General features: G+C 37.0%; 1 protein-coding gene across 1 annotated transcript in view; it reads left to right on the top strand.

The window, feature by feature from the left end:
• RIMS1 (regulating synaptic membrane exocytosis 1) overlaps positions 1-16,026 on the top strand; it is a 414,621-nt gene that overhangs the window by 331,304 nt on the left and 67,291 nt on the right. The window contains exons 29-30 of the mRNA XM_046639771.1: positions 5,010-5,122; positions 10,773-10,939. Coding sequence (XP_046495727.1) covers positions 5,010-5,122; positions 10,773-10,939 — 280 coding nt within the window. The remainder of the gene's footprint in view (positions 1-5,009; positions 5,123-10,772; positions 10,940-16,026) is intronic.

The raw sequence follows: 16,026 nt of genomic DNA, 5'->3' as shown, positions 1-16,026 counted from the left end.
ATGTTTGTCCATCTTAACAGTTCGTATTCTCTAAAGGCTAAAAAACTGTGCGTACAGACTGATATTACATATTTGGATTTTCAAACATCAAACATTTCTTTCTTTCTTTCTTTCTTTCTATTCAGACTTTGTGTCGTTTGTGCTGGCTGCAGACAGCTAAATTTTTCATCTTTTATTCCTTTTTAATCTCTGTGTTTCATATTATACTATTTCTCATATCTGAGTTCCCACTCTCAGTGGTTTTTAACAATAAAATGCTTCGGAGAAGAACTATTTCAAAGGCTGTCACTACTGAGGCATCGTAGGTGTCAGTTCGTAGATTTCCTTCTGCCTGACAGCTTCCGGATAGGTGATCTTTCATCGTTGCTCTTTCTGAGACTCACATTGGAGCGAGGGTGGGGCTCCCCATCGCCAACTCTCCTTGTATTGCTATAGAGCAAGGAGCAGAGGCATTCGCTTTTCTATTCATAAAGTGTGGTAGCTCAGTGTAGTTAACCAGACAAGCCTGAGGACCCTTCCCGTTGTCCTGTATCATTTGAGTGCTAAGTACCCCTGTTACAAATAAAATACTCAGAATCTTTTTACTTTGATATATTTAATAATATAGAAATTTTTATTATTACTACTTTCTTTTACACTCATGTTTCACCTAAAATACTTGAAAATATTGGAATGTTTAACAATATTATTGTATGGATTTTTTTTTTTTTGCCTATAAACATAAACGTTTGAAATTAAAAATCCATGTTAATTTCCAGATGTGTAGGGAGAAACGTGAAAGATTTAGGAAATTAGAATATCAGCACAAATTTATCTTTCTATAATTGTAAATTCATGAATAATATTTAAACATATTTATGAGAGTTTTAATTTTAAGTTATAATGATCTTAAATTGCATGTAACTATATTTACAATATTTTTAAGCAAATCACAGATGTCTGCTAAGTCAAAGGAGTTTCCCAGAAAAAACACCTTCTCCTTGAGGAGTTTATAGTATAGGAATTTTTCAGTGATGGAGTAGGAAAGATTTATTAAAGATCCTTAAGCTTTTTATTTTGTAAGTCACAGCATTCTTTAATAATCTTATGAAAGAGATAGATCTAGGAAAATGCATTGAGGCACAAACAGTGTCTTCAGATGATTTCAGCTTGTTCCTAGATTCCTCAGAGACCATCCATCACACTAGATTAAGAATTCATAGCAAAGCATCTGACATGAAAAAAGAATTATTTTAATGTCTGCATTTTTGATAGTATCTAATACTTTCCATTAGAAATTTGTAATAAATTACAGGCTTTTTAAATTGTGTTTACTTGAATGTCACCTTGCATGTTCCAATGAGTTATTCTTGTTGAGTTTTGAAAACAAAAAATGATTTCATAAGTCTGGTTTTAATTTAATCCCTAAAAATAAGTTCCACTGTTATACTTTTTTAATTGTAATGAGTTGATTTTTGACATCTGTAGATTTATCTGATAGAAATGCCAGAGTTTAGAAATAATAATATATAGAGATTAATGTTGATCTAAAGAAAATAAATTATATTCAATAAGCATTTTTTAGGTAAATTAATATCTGTTCTTTAAAAAGCACAATTTATTCGACATCAAACACATCATTCAACTTGTAGAAAGTATAATTAAAAAGTCCAACTTAAAAAGCAGTTTTCTAATAAAATTGCAATGTTAATTACGCTTTTGGGGCTGGGGAGATGAATGGTTTGTTGCTGTCACACAATTTGCAATTATAGCTGAAACACAGTCTATGCTACATGTGCTCATCTTTTGACTGTATTATATGTAAGCTGTATTTTCATTAGAAGACTCAATGATACATGGTAATTATGTCTGTTGTAGAAAATGAGGGGTTATTTAACTCTCTAGTATGTGGCAGTTTTGAAAAATTTTGAAAATAAAAACCCAAGAGTCCCACAATTTTAAAATCTTTTTATAAACGAATAGCAACTGGCATTTTAGTGATTTTGTTAGTTTACAGTGCTACCAACATTCAAAATGTTCCTAAAATGTGGATTTAATGCTAGGATTTGTGGGAGAATTGGAAAATATTTTATTTCATATTTTAATTTTTTATTGGCATTAAAATTGTTAAAATAACATAAAATTTTTGAATGATGATCAGTAACATTCTTTTCAAAGTAAGGTATTTGAGTTCTCTGGGCTGTGGTTAATTTTACTGATAGTGAGATACTCGACAGAAAATCATATTCCAAGGATCCAGTTCATTTTTAATCATTCCTAAATATCAAGTATTCTCTGTTTAAGTCATTACATTAATGGAATACACCTTCTGGTTCAAATTCATGATAAATATTCTATTTTAGCTCTTAAATCTGTCTTACTATTTAGAGTTACATGCCAGTAATCCAGAAATAGTGTCATTTTATTCCACAATATATAATTGAGAAAAAAATGTGAAATCTTTAGAAAAGTTAAAAACTTCCAAATTCACATGGAAGGTTCTTCATTGATGTTTATGAAAAAAAAAAACTTTCACTGGAACATGATAACTTGTATCAACAGTTATTTCAAAATACACACTAATGGACATATTGTCAGGAAATAATGAGAAATAATAAAAGTGTGGATTATATGTAATCATATGACTTTTCACTATAGGTAAATGATAAGCTGTTTGCATTTTCCTCCTGTTCTTGGGATCTGAGAACAGTCAATGGGGATAGCATAGCAACCAATTTCTGCTGGAGAGTCGGACAGTCCACTCTCGATTCTGAGTCGATATTAATTTGGGGGTTTTCTTTTTTTAATAGGTTAAAAGAGGTCAACTTTCACTTCTTTAAGAATAAAGATAAAGTGTGTTAATCAATTTTGGAAGGTAAAAGTGAAGTCATTTAAAACCATTTTAAGATTCATGTTAGTTAGGCTACCACTGGATTTAGTTTTGAGTTTTGCCAAATGAAGATTTAAATGCTTTCATATTGGAAGCTAAACAATCGCATTTAGAAAAATGAGGTGTTGTCCCTGCGAGGTTAGGTCACCACAACTGCTTCAGGCCAGCAGCTCTGGGGAGTAATCTGTTCAGTCTCCAGTTCCCGTCTTCCCTAAGAATTACATGATACAGCAAAGATTACGGAGGTCTGGGCTAATCACTGTCAAAAATTTCTTAACATAAAATTAATATCATTTGATGAGAATATTAAGCTAACATCGTTTAAGTCTGTTTTTCTTACAAGTAGAGATTGCTTTGAATTACTTCAAGCTTTAGAGATTACAGCTGATTACAATTTGACTTCCTCAAGCCCAAACAGGTGACTGAGCTAGCGCCCAACGATACCCACGCCACAGGCAGAGGGCAGAGACCAGAGATGTGTTCTCTTGTATTGCATATGGCTTTCTATAAATAGAACACATTTCTCAGTAACTTTGTCTCAATTCCTAATTACTGTCAAGTAGCGTTTTGCTTATAATGTTCATTATTATTTACAATGCTCATTTTCAAGTAATTAATAAATTTCTGAACTGCCTTTCTCAAGATCTTCATTGAACCATCCTTCAATCATAATGGCCATCATTTGCTACCTCTGAAGTCAACATTTTCAAAGCAAGTGTCTGTCATTGCTCAATTCACATAACTGTGATGTTAGAGATAGATATTTTCTGTCTAATTTACTGAATTTACGCAAAGCTAAACATCTAATAATTCATGCTAGAAGTATCATTAAAACATTTAGACACAAATTTCAAACAGTTTATTTATTTCTTGGGCTATTAGTCTATACCTGAACACAATAAAAGCTACATATTCACTTAATTTTGAAAATGAGTGCCAGTGTCTTTTGTCAAGGATGGTCATATTTAATCATTGCCATGGAAAAACTCGTCAGCAAGTGTCTTTGTACACTCTTTGTAAGAGATGAAGCCAGTAGCCAAGTCAATCAGATGTATCAACATTTCCATTATTTTTACATCAATAGGGCCTCTTGGAAGAAGCCCCAATATATTTAGTCAAAAAATATTTTTTCCATATATATGTGTATACGCACAACTTAAAAATAAATTTTAGCCCTCATTGCAGAGGTTGAAAAGTCTGGGAAATTGGCAAAAGATAGGTTGTACTAAATAAACGTGGGTCTCATACAACACAGGTATCTGTTGTGAAGAGTTAACTCTGCACACAACTGTACCATGAGCTCTTCTCTCTTCTTCGTTTGTAAAAATGTGAAAATTAAAGGCAAGATCTTGAAGTTAAGCTGCTTATGATGGATTCTGACTTACAACAACTCGTACTTCATTGAATGCTGTTGTTCTTGCCATCGAAACAGTGACACCTGCTCCCTAGGAGATTAATAGAGGCTTACATGGAATACTTCTCGTTACACATTGTAAACTAAAGAGCTAAAATTTATATCGTAGTTTCAAAACTTATGAATTTCATATATGTGGTCAGACGTGGCCATTAGAAGTGAAAGACTAATCTTTTCTTAGTAAGTCCGTTTTTAAGACTAGCAAATATTCATGAAAAGCTGCTGGTAGAAATTAATGAAAAAGATGCCTCAGAAAAGCAGATGCCCATCAATTCAAACAGTCTTAGGTGGCGACTGTGTGCTGAGGGTGTCAGGGAGTGTGTGCATGCATGCCAGCATGTGCATGTGTGTGAGTGTGCAGCGTGCATGTGTGTTCTCATATATGTACACCCAACAACCAGGTGACTAAATGCAAAACATTTTCACAATTAAACTTAGCTTCACATGATCATTTACAGATGAGACTGTTTCAGATCAGACTCAGAGATAGGGTCCTTCTCTCTGTTACTAACGTCTGTGTTCCTCATTCTGTGAGTTGAGTCATGTTCATCTCAGATTAACAGTTGCTAGCGTTGTATATTCTGCATTTTGTTTAGTTTATTAATCATATGTTATTTCTAAACTCCATTTAATTGAATTCATATCAAAAGCATTGAGATCTTAAGCCGTTCTGGTCTTGGAAGGTGTTGCCCATGTTTAATAGGCTTCCATTGTGTGTTTTTGCAGTGAGCTTAGTAGTGGAGGAGCGAACGAGACACATGAAACTGAAAGTGCACCGGGTTAAGCAGACGGCAGGGTCTGGGTCTAGTCAAGAACTCGATCGCGAGCAGTATTCCCAGGTAAACTGGCAGCATCCGACCGAAAGTTTCCCTTTTGAGCATGTGCACCTTGTGGCCAGGCAGGCCCAGGCAGCCCCGAGGTCCAGGAGAGAAGTTATGAGATGACGGTCTTGCTCATAACCTCGCTCCTCCTGACAGTTTCACAGCATACAACTGTATTAAAATATGACCTACTAAATTGGATCTAATGTTTTTTCTAAAAAGGAAATGTAAATACTTGATATTAAAGTCACTTGATGGATGGTTAATAGTCAAATTCACATAAATAAGCAAAATATATGATGCTATTGTATTTCTTGAATATCATTTCAGATTGCATTTAAAATATTAAGATAGAGATTTGTAGTCTTAAATACTTTTTTAGTTTGATATTTACTGTTGAGATTTGTTAGTGAATAATAAAAAGTAAACGATGTGAGATTTCTTATTGATCTGTCTTTAGTAAGAAAAGTCACTAATATCAGACTCTTAGAAAGTGAAGTCTACACAATTTCAAGTGCCAATAAACGCTAAATTTATATTTTAATAGTATTTTGTAAGGATTCACGAAGGGTTTTATAAGCTGCTAACATCTAATAATTTTACTTAAAATATGCATAAAATGTTATACTTCATGAAGTAATTTTAAATATATTATCTAGTTTATTTAAAAATCTTTTTTTATAATACTACAAAAGTGGCAGCAGCCATTACAGAACAACCTTTGTTATAATTTCACATCAAGAAGTCTTTTTGAGAGTAATGACCTTTTAAAATTCAATAGTAAATAAAAACCATACCATAACCATAAATCAATATGGTTAGCTTGAAATATGAACCTAGAAAAACCTACTTATTTTTAAATAGTAGAGGTTGTTCCTTATATAGCCAGATATTCAGAGACTAATACAAAAAATAGAGGTCTGGTTTTCCCCTAGACTTCCATCCAGTCACGTGCATTGGCTGCCGTCTGTCTCCTGACGTCCTGTGTTAGCTGAGTAGGGTGCCCAGATGAGGCAGCGCCGGGTCACTGTGACCCAGTGAGGCCCAGTGCCCTGGAGTCTGACACAACATTTTAAAAAGTAACATCCACAAGAACACCCTAATGTGCCCCGGAGTTGCTGATCCCAGCTCCACATCCCTTCCCTGTGGTTTATTCTTTGTGGTATTATCACGTAATCGGCTCATTTCTCTGTGTTCTTTATGGTTATCCTCGTCACTCCTGTGCTGTGTTCTGCAGGCGCAGGGGGATGGGAAGGGAGGTGTTCAGGGTTCCTCCTGCACAGCAGGTGCAGTTCTTCGGAAAGGATCTGTAAGCTGGAAATGCTGTATCAAAGCTGGAAATGCTTTATCGATTTCTTAGCACTGTGTCCAAGGATGAGGTCAGCTAGAACCACAGAGGGAGGTCGGGCAGTACAGGAAGCGAGAAAGAGATAAGTAAAGAAGGAGGGTAAATCCTGAAAGCCCACCGGGTCATTCTGAACCAGGACTGTAATCATTAGTCAGTTCATCAAAAAATCTGCAAAAGGAAGTCCCTGGAAATCCAAACTGCCAGTGTACTTACTGTTCTACTAAATCAAGAGTCGGTTTTCCTGCTCACGGGATTCCAAATTCTCTGGCTCATAGATGTTTAGAACTTGAAATCACTTCAAAATAATCTCCTGCCTCAGCTCTCCTGTTTACTAAACTTATGAAAATGGAGAAAGGAGGTGATTTACCAGAGCTAGTCAAGCGTCCCCGTAGAGGGCTGGCCCGGACCTCCTCCTGTGGGCTGCATGGCCTGCTGTGTCCTGCGTCTTACGTCACCGGGAGGTGTACGAATCCAGCTTGGCTCAGCTTCTTCCTGGGCTTGTGATTTGTGCACAATTAAATGATCCCATTCTAGTTTTCCTCCCTCCTTCACACAAGCATCCTTTGTCTTTTTCTCTCTCATTTCATTTGAATATCAAAAACCCATTACTTTCAAATATATCACTGTTGCTCTTACTCCATGAATGGATGCTACCGTATTACATAGATAAAGTGACTATAAATTACATCAATAAATGTGAGCACAAAGATAGGGTATCTTTAAAAACTTCTAAGAATATAGGATAGGAAAATATATAAGATAAAATAAAAATTGATTAGCTTATTTTTTATTTTATATGTCAAGTAAAAGATTAATACTCTCCAGGATTCTAATATACATATTATGGCCTACTGCATACAATAAAATTTTTAAATAGTTTCTAGTAGCCATTTCAGTTAATTCAAACCTCTCTCACATACTTGAAAAATTATCTTTTTCATTTTTCATCCATTTATCCCAACCTTTTTATAATTTACTTTACAAAGAAATGTTTGTGTACATATAACTATGAACCAGGATTGTCATAAATTTAATATACATTAAATATTGAATTTTATTCCTTTATTTATTTATTATTTTTTTATGAGGAAGATGGGCCCTGAGCTAACATCCATTGCCAATCCTCCTCTTTTTTTGCTTGAGGAAGCTCAGTCCTGAGCTAACGTCTGTGCGAATCTTCCTCTACTTTGTACGCGGGACGCCTCCTCCGCATGGCTGATGAGTGGATATGTCTGAGTCCTGGATCTGAACCCATGAACCCCAAGCTGCCGAAGCAGAACGCATGGAACTTTAACCACTCGGCCACGGGGCCAGCCCCTTTGTTCCTTTATTGACTCTTTTCTCATGTCTTAATCCATTTGACATTTTGGATGAAGCAAGGCATCTTAGTTGCTATTCTACCAGATTAGAGATTAGTTAACCATTCTCAAAATATTTACAACCAAATACAAGTAAAACTAAGTTTCCTTAGGGCAAAGAATTACCAGACAAGTGTAGTATAATTCCTAGGAGGTTTCGAACCTGGCACTTTAAGACTGAAGGATCCTGACATCCATCCTGAGTGAGGAGTGAGCACTAACTCGCTTTTGAAAAAAATGACGAAACTGCACCATGGCTCTGAAATGTAACACCAGGCTGCTTTTCACTGACGTGGTGCAGAGGTGCATGCCTGAGTGAGGGGGTGAAATTCATAACTGGGGGTGAGTCTGCATTTAGGTGCTCACACTTTGCAGAGAGCTTATTCTTCTGTAACCCAGGAACAGCAGCCAAGACTGAAGTGATGGCTTTTGGAGGTGGCTACTGTTTATTGTTACTTGCTTATAAAAACAGCAGCCCTATAATGAGAGCCTCCGCTCACAGCAACCACTGTTTCCCTGCTCTGTGGTCAGTATAAATTCGCCCTGAGGATATTCTGTTTCTCAAAATATAAGCAATGCATTTCCATTAAAATATCTAATTGTTAAGTCGGAAAATTAACAAATTATGCTTGATGAAAAGTCAAAGTGATTACTTAAACTTTTAACAGATTTTGAAAATAAGTAAATATAGTACTAAAAAGTGAATATGAAAGTCTTTTATTTCCTTTAAATAGCCAGTGTGAAGAAAACTGTGATCTCCTGTCAGAATGATGGGTTATTCTTTACCCCAATAGAGAAAAATCTAGTATGATATACAGACTTAAAATCCCTTGTTTTATCTCTTTGCTGGAAGAGGAAAAGTCTGTATCCAAAAAGTTGAAGAAAAGATGGCTTATGGAAGAGAATTTCCACAGTTAGAGAAACAGTTCCGTGTACACTCGCATATTCTCATGCTCAGTCTACACTGCTGATTATTGACTTTTGTCAAATAAGGGGAGCACTTGTTCTGGGTGTTAACACAATGCCAGAAAGTCTCCTACTGCTGGGTGAATTTTTATGGTATTAGAACCCAATTCTTTCATATTCTGCGATGAGCAAGCTATCATTTCAATATGTTTGGAAACATTATAATGACTACATAATGTATCTCCGTAGCAAAACTGTTTCAAGAACAAGTAACATACTGCACCCCAGGAGTGGTATTAAACTCAGCCTCTGCCTCGTGAGCATATTAAGATTTTACTACATTTACTCTGTAAATAAAAAACAGTTCTGTTTGAAATGAATCATGTGACACAGGATCATGCTATAAGACATGAGAGGATTTGGTGATAAAATGTTATCACATTACTTTGAATACATTATCTTAAATCATATTAATTTTAGATCATACATGAAGTTGTATAAATAGCTCAGTTCTGGACATAATGACATATTTGAATTTCCTTTTGGATTATAATTTAGCGTATGGCTTTCAAAAACAAATCACACACGTATGAAAAAATTCTTTGGAAAGATAATTTTATAGATATTCTATAAATTTGGAGTTGTTTTCATGCTTGATGTGAAATTCTTTGCCCAGTGCATACACGTAAGAGGTGAAGAATTAAACCTAACGTGTGAATACCCTAGACCTGAACTGCTCCTGTCTGAGGGATTAAATAAACATGATTGCCTTCTCTAGGATTTTTAAAAAATATTATTGTCTTATACTTCTTTTTGTTTATACAGATCCAGGTGTTAGCATCAGTCTATTTAGTATACTTTAGCAAGACAACTGTTTATACAGATTTTTAGAAATAGAGTATTTGGATTATTTTAGATTCATTAAAACTCATCAAATATGGAGCATCAGAGGGTGGATGGGGTTTTTTTTTACAGGTTTAATGAACATTTGATGTTTTGCTTGAAAAGGAACTTAAATACCCAATGTTTAGCCATGTGTTCCTTTTAGGTATGTTCTTTCATTTTATATAAGAAGGTATATTGTCTTACCTTCTAGTACCTAAGAGAATTATTCATATATTCAGTATTTTAAAATCATATGTGATTATATAACCTTATTGTTTATTATAATTAACACATAAAATAATAATAATATATGATACATAAGGCTGTTCACTGTTATCTGTTAAAATAAGACAGTAACATAGAAAGAAAAGATTCAGTGCTTTGAAGCTTTGCGTGTTTCAGTCTTTTACCAAATGATTTCTGAAATCTTAGGTGAGGATGCCAAAGACAAATTTAAAGACACAGTTAAGTATAAGATACGGTGAATATTGAAATTTTAATAGGAATCCCATTTTTTACTTTTGGCACTGCATTGATAGTTTGCATCTGAAGATGTGTAATTAGACTGTAATAGACAGGAAGCCAAGTGCAGTCTCTGCCTCATTGCTTTACTCGTCTTTGACGCAGCTCCTCAGCTTTAAAATCAGCCCTTATTTGTGAGGAGATATATTTTTCTGAAGAAATTTGAAAGAGCAAAGTCTTACAATAGGGAAAGTGTGTAAGTTAATTGAATAGTTTAGAAAGAATCTAGAAGCACGGGTGGAAACAGTGTCTCCCATGGGTAGAGTAGAAGGTAAATAAAATAGGCAATGATAAAAACAGAAGCAAGAAAAGAGAAACTCATGTACTAGAAGAAAATAAATAATACACTTTCGAGGCTTTATGCATGTGCAAATAATTAACTCTGTGAATTTTCCACCCAAGCACTTAATTTTTGTGTTTAGTTTATAATTCAGTATTCATAAACCATTTCTTACCGTTCAAAGGAGGTAGTATGTTATATTGGGAATCATGTGTTATGTTGATGTTGGATTATTGCAGATCCACACCTGCTCTTAAGAAGGTGCACTTTTATTTGACGTTGGCTAGGTAGTCACTAAGCTCACTGCGTGTGTCCCTTTTGTCCACGATCTGATGATGGAGCTCTCACTTTCTTGTTTTCAATCTTTAGTATAACATACATAAAGATCAATACAGAAGCTGTGATAACGTCTCTGCCAGATCATCAGATAGTGATGTCAGTGATGTGTCCGCCATTTCCAGAACCAGCAGTGCCTCCCGCCTCAGCAGCACAAGCTTTATGTCAGAGCAGTCTGAGCGCCCCGGGGGTAGAATCAGGTGAGTTGGCCGTCCTGTTGATATACGCTGGTCTTCATCCGTGGTATACAAATGCAACTAGCTTGATGAATATTCTTGCTAAGATGCAGTTCAGGTCAAGTAGCAGAAATGTTGTGTGAACATCACTGGGACTGGAGTGGGTTGAACGTCTATTAACTATTGTGTAGTATCGCCAGTTGACTGCTTGCTCCTGTCTAGTCTAGATAGAGCTTATAACCATAGTCATGGTTCTAGCAATTGCTCAGAGTCGCATCTGCAGGAGTTTCTTTCTAATATGATGAAAGCCACAGAGCATCCTTTAGTCCGGGGTCAGAAAGCTTTTTCTGTAGAGGGCTACATAGTAAATATTTCAGGACCATCTCTGTTGCAGTCACTCAACAACATTGTGGTAGCGTGAAAGCCGTGCACACAAATGAGCATGGCTTATTCCAGTAAAGTTTTATTTACAGAAATCAGGAAGCAGGCTGTGTTTTTCCTCGTGGGCTGTGGTTTGCCACCCACTTCTTTAACCCCGTAGCAGTGGGATGGAGTGCATGTGATAACAAAGTACACATCCCTTGTTTACATGGTGTGAGCTATCAGAAATTTGCATGAAGTGTGTTTAAATCGCCAGCAGTGCCCTCCTGTTCTTACAAGGCAGCCGCCTGCCGAAGGGGGGTGCAGCTCAGGAGCCCAGATGAAGCCCGTCCTCAATGAGCAGAATCAGCAGGCACAGGGTGTGTTTTATATGTGTTCCTAACTATTCCAGAAATAGAGTTTCACTGAAGGGATTTGGGCCTTGATAACACGCCCAAGAAATAGAAATGTTCATGGGAGCATTGCCTTCCAGACCCTCTGCAGGGTCTGAGAGCATCACGCGCTTCCAGGATGTGCAGTAAAATGTCTCCCAAGGCCCCTCTCCCTCCTGGACTTCCCTGTGCACAGCTCATCTGTTGCAGCAAATTGAGAGTAATTATCTCACTGTTAATTAGCAATGTCACACTCCGATAATCTACAGGAGCAGTTTCAACCGATAAAGATGTTAATAGAACGCGTTTTATCTCTGCTTCTGATGTTGTCAGCATCTGGTCCTGACAGAATCCTGAGTTCCCTAAATTTAAGAAGGAGCCAGTAGAGCTGGGGGAGGGGGCCTTGTCGAGCTCCTTAGGATCAGGGGTAAAAATTATCCTAAGAGATTCCTTCCTGTTGCAATATTAAGATGTTCTTTTTCAAAACCTATTTAATTTAGCAAGAATATTCATAAATAGGGCTTAAACAGGAACTTTTTCACTTTTAATCACTAAAAACAATTTACTAAATAATTATGAAACTGTAAATCTTGAAGTAATCTTTATTTATGTCCACAATACAGCCAAGTACCTTGAGTCCTGCGCCGTAAAGTGCGACTAGTTAATAAAATCCATATTACTAACCAATTGCAAGAATAATTTGTGGGTCCATTGTCATTCTCCTGAAATTTCAAGGGGATAGGATTCTTCAAAAATTTATCTTTGGGGGGCCTGCCCCGTGGCCGAGTGGTGAAGTTCGCGCGCTCCACTTCGGTGGCCCATGGTTTCTCCGGTTTGGATCCTGGGTGCAGACATGACACACTGCTCATCAGGCCATGCTGAGGCGGTGTCCCACATGACACAGCTAGAAGGACCCACAACTAGAATACACAACTATGTACTGGGGGGCTTTGGGGAGAAGAGAACAAAAAAGTTTGGCAAAAGATGTTACCTCAGGTGCCAATCTTTAAAAAAAAGAAACATTATCATTGGGAAAAATTTGGCTACGTGATTTTTGAGGAAGAAAGCAAAGAACAGAGAAACTTCAGGCAGTTCAACAGCAAGGGACTAAGATTTTATACAAAGAGGATCGGAGGAAACTGCCTGTTAGTGGATGGGAGCCGATGTTACTTTGTGGGAAAATCCTGCTTGCAAGTCAGCACTGGTTGTCACTGTCCTGATGAGAAGCAGAAGACACGACAGAGGGGTCTTCACCTTCGTGATCCCTGTGACTCTTCTTATTTATTGAAGGTGGTGGGGAGAGGGGTAGACCTAAAAAGAGCACAAATAGATTTCTTCATGACAAATCCATTTTCTCTGGGTGTTTCTCTGTTTTCAGCTTCTCTTTCCCTTCTCTGCACTTTAGAACACATACGAGCCAAGAGATATTTTTACGTAAGTGGATGATGTGAATTTAGGGCTAGAACTAATGGCTAAATGAATTTCCCCTTCAGCTAACCAGAAGGACTGTTCTTCCTGCAGTCCAGTACTCTAGGTCAGTGATCCTCCATAAACGGTACTCATGTGGTTTCCAGCATCCTGAGTTGGGTAGAGAAGAAATGGGGTGGGAGGGGCAGGCTGTCTTGTAATGTTCAGAGTTATCTTTTCATATATGTCCCTCTCTGCATATGCTCAGAGGCACACGGGCACACATGTGCACACACTTGTGCACACACAGAGCTCTCATGTGCATCATCAACCCTGTGGTAGACACCTGAGGGGAGGGTTTGGCGTGAGAGCGACAGGATGACATCAGCATAAGAACGCTGTGTCCGCTTCTGGGGCAAGGGCTTCGGCTCTTCAGCCTCGGGTGCCCTGTTCTCACAGCCGACACGGTGAGGGATCATTGCTCTCAATGTATTACTCTTCTAGTGTGTTTACTTATTTTTTTAGAAACTAGTTTCTGCACAGATTGTAAAATTCTCTTTATTCAAATTCATGGTTAAAAGGGGAGCGAGTCTGGTCAGTCATGACGATAGAATATATTCTGTGTTGTAATAAGAAGCAGCAGACTGATGAGTTCCTCTCACATGTAAGCTCTTCATGATTTTCCAAGACTACTTTCAAGTACAGTATCGAGGCCACACACACTGGGAGATTATAATCTATTTAAGAATTTAAGACCTGCTGTTATATTATATTCTGGTTCCCTATGTATGTTTGCTCAAATCATCCTCTGACACAAGAAATGCTTTATCACACATTGCCTTGGATAAACTTGATTCTGGAAGTCAATAAAAGGATTTAGAAGACATTCTAGCGTTCCCTAAAGACATGTTTGGTCCCCTAAAAGTCAGCCAAGTACCCAGTATTCTCAAGAAGGACTCTAGAAAGAAACCACATGATATCATCTTACCCGTATTATAGAAAACCACACTATGGAGGCAGTTAAAATGTCATGTATGGTTTTGATCTCCTCGATCCAAGCATATTATGAACCAAGAAAATGTGGAGATAAACTGTCTGAAATGAGCAGGAGGCTGTGGCTTCTGCGTAAGGTACCCAGACACTGCTCCCTGTGTTTTCTGTCTGTGATCCATGGTTCACGTTAGGGTTTTAAGGTTTTGAGAAGTTCTCTCTTGGAACAGCTTATCTTTTTTTTATTCCAATATAGCCTCAGCTTATTTTGTTCTGGAATGCTTTTCTCACAGGCATCTATGAATATTTTGCAGATTTCTTGAGTGCCTTTTGGGAAAATCTGTTTTAGATAGTCAGCACCCTTCTGCCTAAAAGATAAAAGACTATAAAGTTAGCTTCAAAAAGCCTGTTTGAGGACAACTAAAATTAAGCACTTATAAGATGTGTATAGATTGAAAATATAAATATATTTGGATGACCAATTTCTAAAATATCATTTTCAAAGGTATTGGGGATTCTTGAGCCATATCCTGAATTTTTCGTGTTTGGGATAACAGTTATGCAACAAATATCTTGTCCACTCACAAATGCCACTAGCTAAACCATATGGCAGTTCTGTGTGAACTGAAAAAGGGCACCGTCCCTCCAGGTGCGTTCTGAAGAGTTCATTCAAAATAGCCCAAAACATCTCATATTTTCAAAGTTTACGGGTGCAGGGAACAGTAATAGGAAAAGGAACTACAGTAGTCCCTCCTTATTCGAAGTATCACTTTCCACAGTTTCAGTTACTCGTGGTCAGCCGTGGTCTGAAACTATTAAACGGAAAATTCCAGAAATACAAGGTCCATAAGTTCTAAATCTCGCACCATCCTGCGTAGCATGATGAAACCCTTCCCAGTGCCCCTCCTCCTCCCGGGGGCTGTGACTCATCCCCTTGTCCAGCGGGTCCAGGCTGTCTGTGCCACCTGCCCGTGAGTCACTCAGCAGCCATCTGGTTCTCAGATCGACTGTCACTGTATGGCAGTGCTTGTGTTCAAGAGTTTCATTTAGTAATGGCCCCAAAGTGCAAGTATAGTGATGCGGGCAATTCCTTTAAGTGAAAAGGTGAAAGTTCTCCACTTAATAAGGGAAGGAAAAAAGTTGTATGCTGAGGTCACTGAGATCCGTGGTAGCTTTTATTACAGTATATTGTTATAATTGTTATAATTTTATTATTGTTGTTAACCTCTTACTGTGCCTCATTTATAAATTGAATTTTATCACAGGTATGTATGTATAGGAAAAAACATAGTATATTTAGGGTTCAGTGCTGTCTGAGGTTTCAGGCATCCACTGGGTGTCTCGGAACGTATCCCCCATGGGTAAGGGGGCACAACTGTAGACTATAACGTTTGTATTAGGGTTAATAACCTTTTGTAGATATAATGAATTAAAAACTATTCTAAAATGTTGTTTTCATGAATTAAAAACTATTTAAAACTCACATAATTGCTAGGATGCTTCTCACAATACAAAATCAGCACTTAATATTTCAAAATAATAAGCATCAATTAAGATTTGAGGTTTCTAGTTTTTCAGATTTGTTCTGCATATGTCAAAGAATTTTAATTGAGTATTGCCTTAAATATTCCTGGAAGAATGTTTTACGGTCCAACTACAAAACATGCACAGTATGTTAGTGGAGGTGGCATAACTGATAATAAAAAATGCACATGCACTAGAACCCAGAAAGACTATGTGGAGTTTTGAGGTTCTCCATGTTTATTTTTACATCTGAAGAGCTTATTCATCCCAAAAAGGAGCTCAATATTCACGGGATAGTTCTGAATTTTTTTTCATCTTTATCATATATCAGTTTCTCTCTAGGCAGACACATTCCAGACATTTGATTCAATATCAAGCTTAGAAAGAAAATGCAAGCATAATCCTCTAATTACTCTCAAATGTTATACAATTTAAGAA

The sequence above is a fragment of the Equus quagga genome, chromosome 15 (genome assembly GCF_021613505.1).
Source record: "Equus quagga isolate Etosha38 chromosome 15, UCLA_HA_Equagga_1.0, whole genome shotgun sequence".
Classification (NCBI taxonomy): Eukaryota; Metazoa; Chordata; class Mammalia; order Perissodactyla; family Equidae; genus Equus; species Equus quagga.
This window is presented reverse-complemented; position numbering and strand designations above follow the sequence as displayed.